General features: G+C 70.4%; 1 protein-coding gene and 1 non-coding gene across 2 annotated transcripts; both read right to left on the bottom strand.

Moving 5' to 3' along the window:
* Positions 1-6: 6 nt before the first annotated feature.
* Positions 7-1,118, bottom strand: RPL13A (ribosomal protein L13a; the record flags this gene model as incomplete). Its single annotated transcript, XM_027707824.1, has 5 exons — positions 1,069-1,118; positions 724-796; positions 381-446; positions 164-265; positions 7-78 (listed from the first exon to the last, which is right to left on the bottom strand). Coding segments are annotated over exons 1-5 (328 nt in total), but the record flags the coding sequence as incomplete, so codon positions are not given.
* LOC113980598 lies at positions 546-626 on the bottom strand. Its single transcript, XR_003538168.1, has one exon. It is a non-coding gene; the product is annotated as a small nucleolar RNA Z195/SNORD33/SNORD32 family (small nucleolar RNA).
* Positions 1,119-1,168: the final 50 nt, after the last annotated feature.

Here is a 1,168-nt window from a genome sequence, read left to right as displayed (position 1 = left end):
GGGGGGGGGGGATCCCGTCGAACACCTTGAGCCGCTCCAGCGCCGCCTGCCCCCGCTTGGTCTTGTGGGGCAACATCCCTGGATTTGGGGGGGACACAGAGGGGTCAGGGGGGGCTCAGGGGGTGCCTCCAAGTTTGGGGGGGGGTCCCCGACCCTCATTTACCCCTCACTGTCCGCCAGAAGATGCGGCTCGGGGCGCGGAAGTGGAAGGGCCCCCGGGAGGGGTTGGTGTTCATCCTCTTCCTCAGGAACGCCAGGAACTTCACTGGGGAGGGGGAAAAAGGGGGTTAAAAAATCCTCTTCCCGGATCCAGAGTGCCGGGAACGCCCGGGAATTTCGCTGGGACCCACAGGAGGGTTTAAAAATCCTTAAAAACTCACGTTTGTTGCGGTAGAAGTTGCCGGAGATGTTGATCCCCTCGCACCGAACCACGACCACGCGGCGCCCTGGGGAGGGGAGGGTAAAGGGGGGGGTCCGGGAAAAGGGGAAGGGTCAGGGCTGGGCCCGGGATTTCCCCATTCCCGGGGGGACCCCCGAGGTGCCCCCCGCGCTCAGCTGGTAGTGCATGAAGGCGGCTCTCATTGCGGCGACACTCGACAGCCAAAAAGGGGCTCATCACGGCGCGGGGGGGGCTCGGGGGGTCCCGGGGGTCTCAGGGTGTCCCGGGGCTCTCGGGGTGTCCCGGGGGTGTCCCGGGGGGTCGCGGGGGGGTCCCGGACTCACCCAGCAGCACCTGCTTGGCCACGATGGCCGCCAGCCGGCCCAGGAGGTGCCCGCGCCCATCGATCACCAGCACCTGCGGCACCAGGGGGGGGAATTTGGAATCCGCGTTACCGGGAGGGAGATCACCAAGAACGGGGTGAATGTGGGGGGGGAATCACCGGAGGCTTCAGGGGCCTCCACGTGGCCTTCGCCCACCCCGCCCGGGCCGCTCCCGCCGCCCCATCAGGGACCCCCCTCGCTGCCGATCGCCCTCCCCGGTGCCCTCGGAGCCCCCCCAAAGCCCTCAGGGTCCCCTCAGAGCCCCTCCGAGCCCCCCGAAGCCGCCCCGGGCCCGCCCGGCCGCACCCGCGGCTCCGCCATCGCCGCCGCCCGCGCCGCACAGAGGCCACGCCCCCCGCGGGGTCGCCCCTTCCGGCGTCGGCTTGCGGCAGGGGCGGAAGTGACG

This window comes from Neopelma chrysocephalum, unplaced genomic scaffold, assembly GCF_003984885.1.
Source record: "Neopelma chrysocephalum unplaced genomic scaffold, ASM398488v2 Primary Assembly neopelma1_94792, whole genome shotgun sequence".
Lineage (NCBI taxonomy): Eukaryota > Metazoa > Chordata > Aves > Passeriformes > Pipridae > Neopelma > Neopelma chrysocephalum.
The sequence above is the reverse complement of the archived record's forward strand: the minus strand, read 5'-3'. Positions and strand labels throughout refer to the sequence as shown.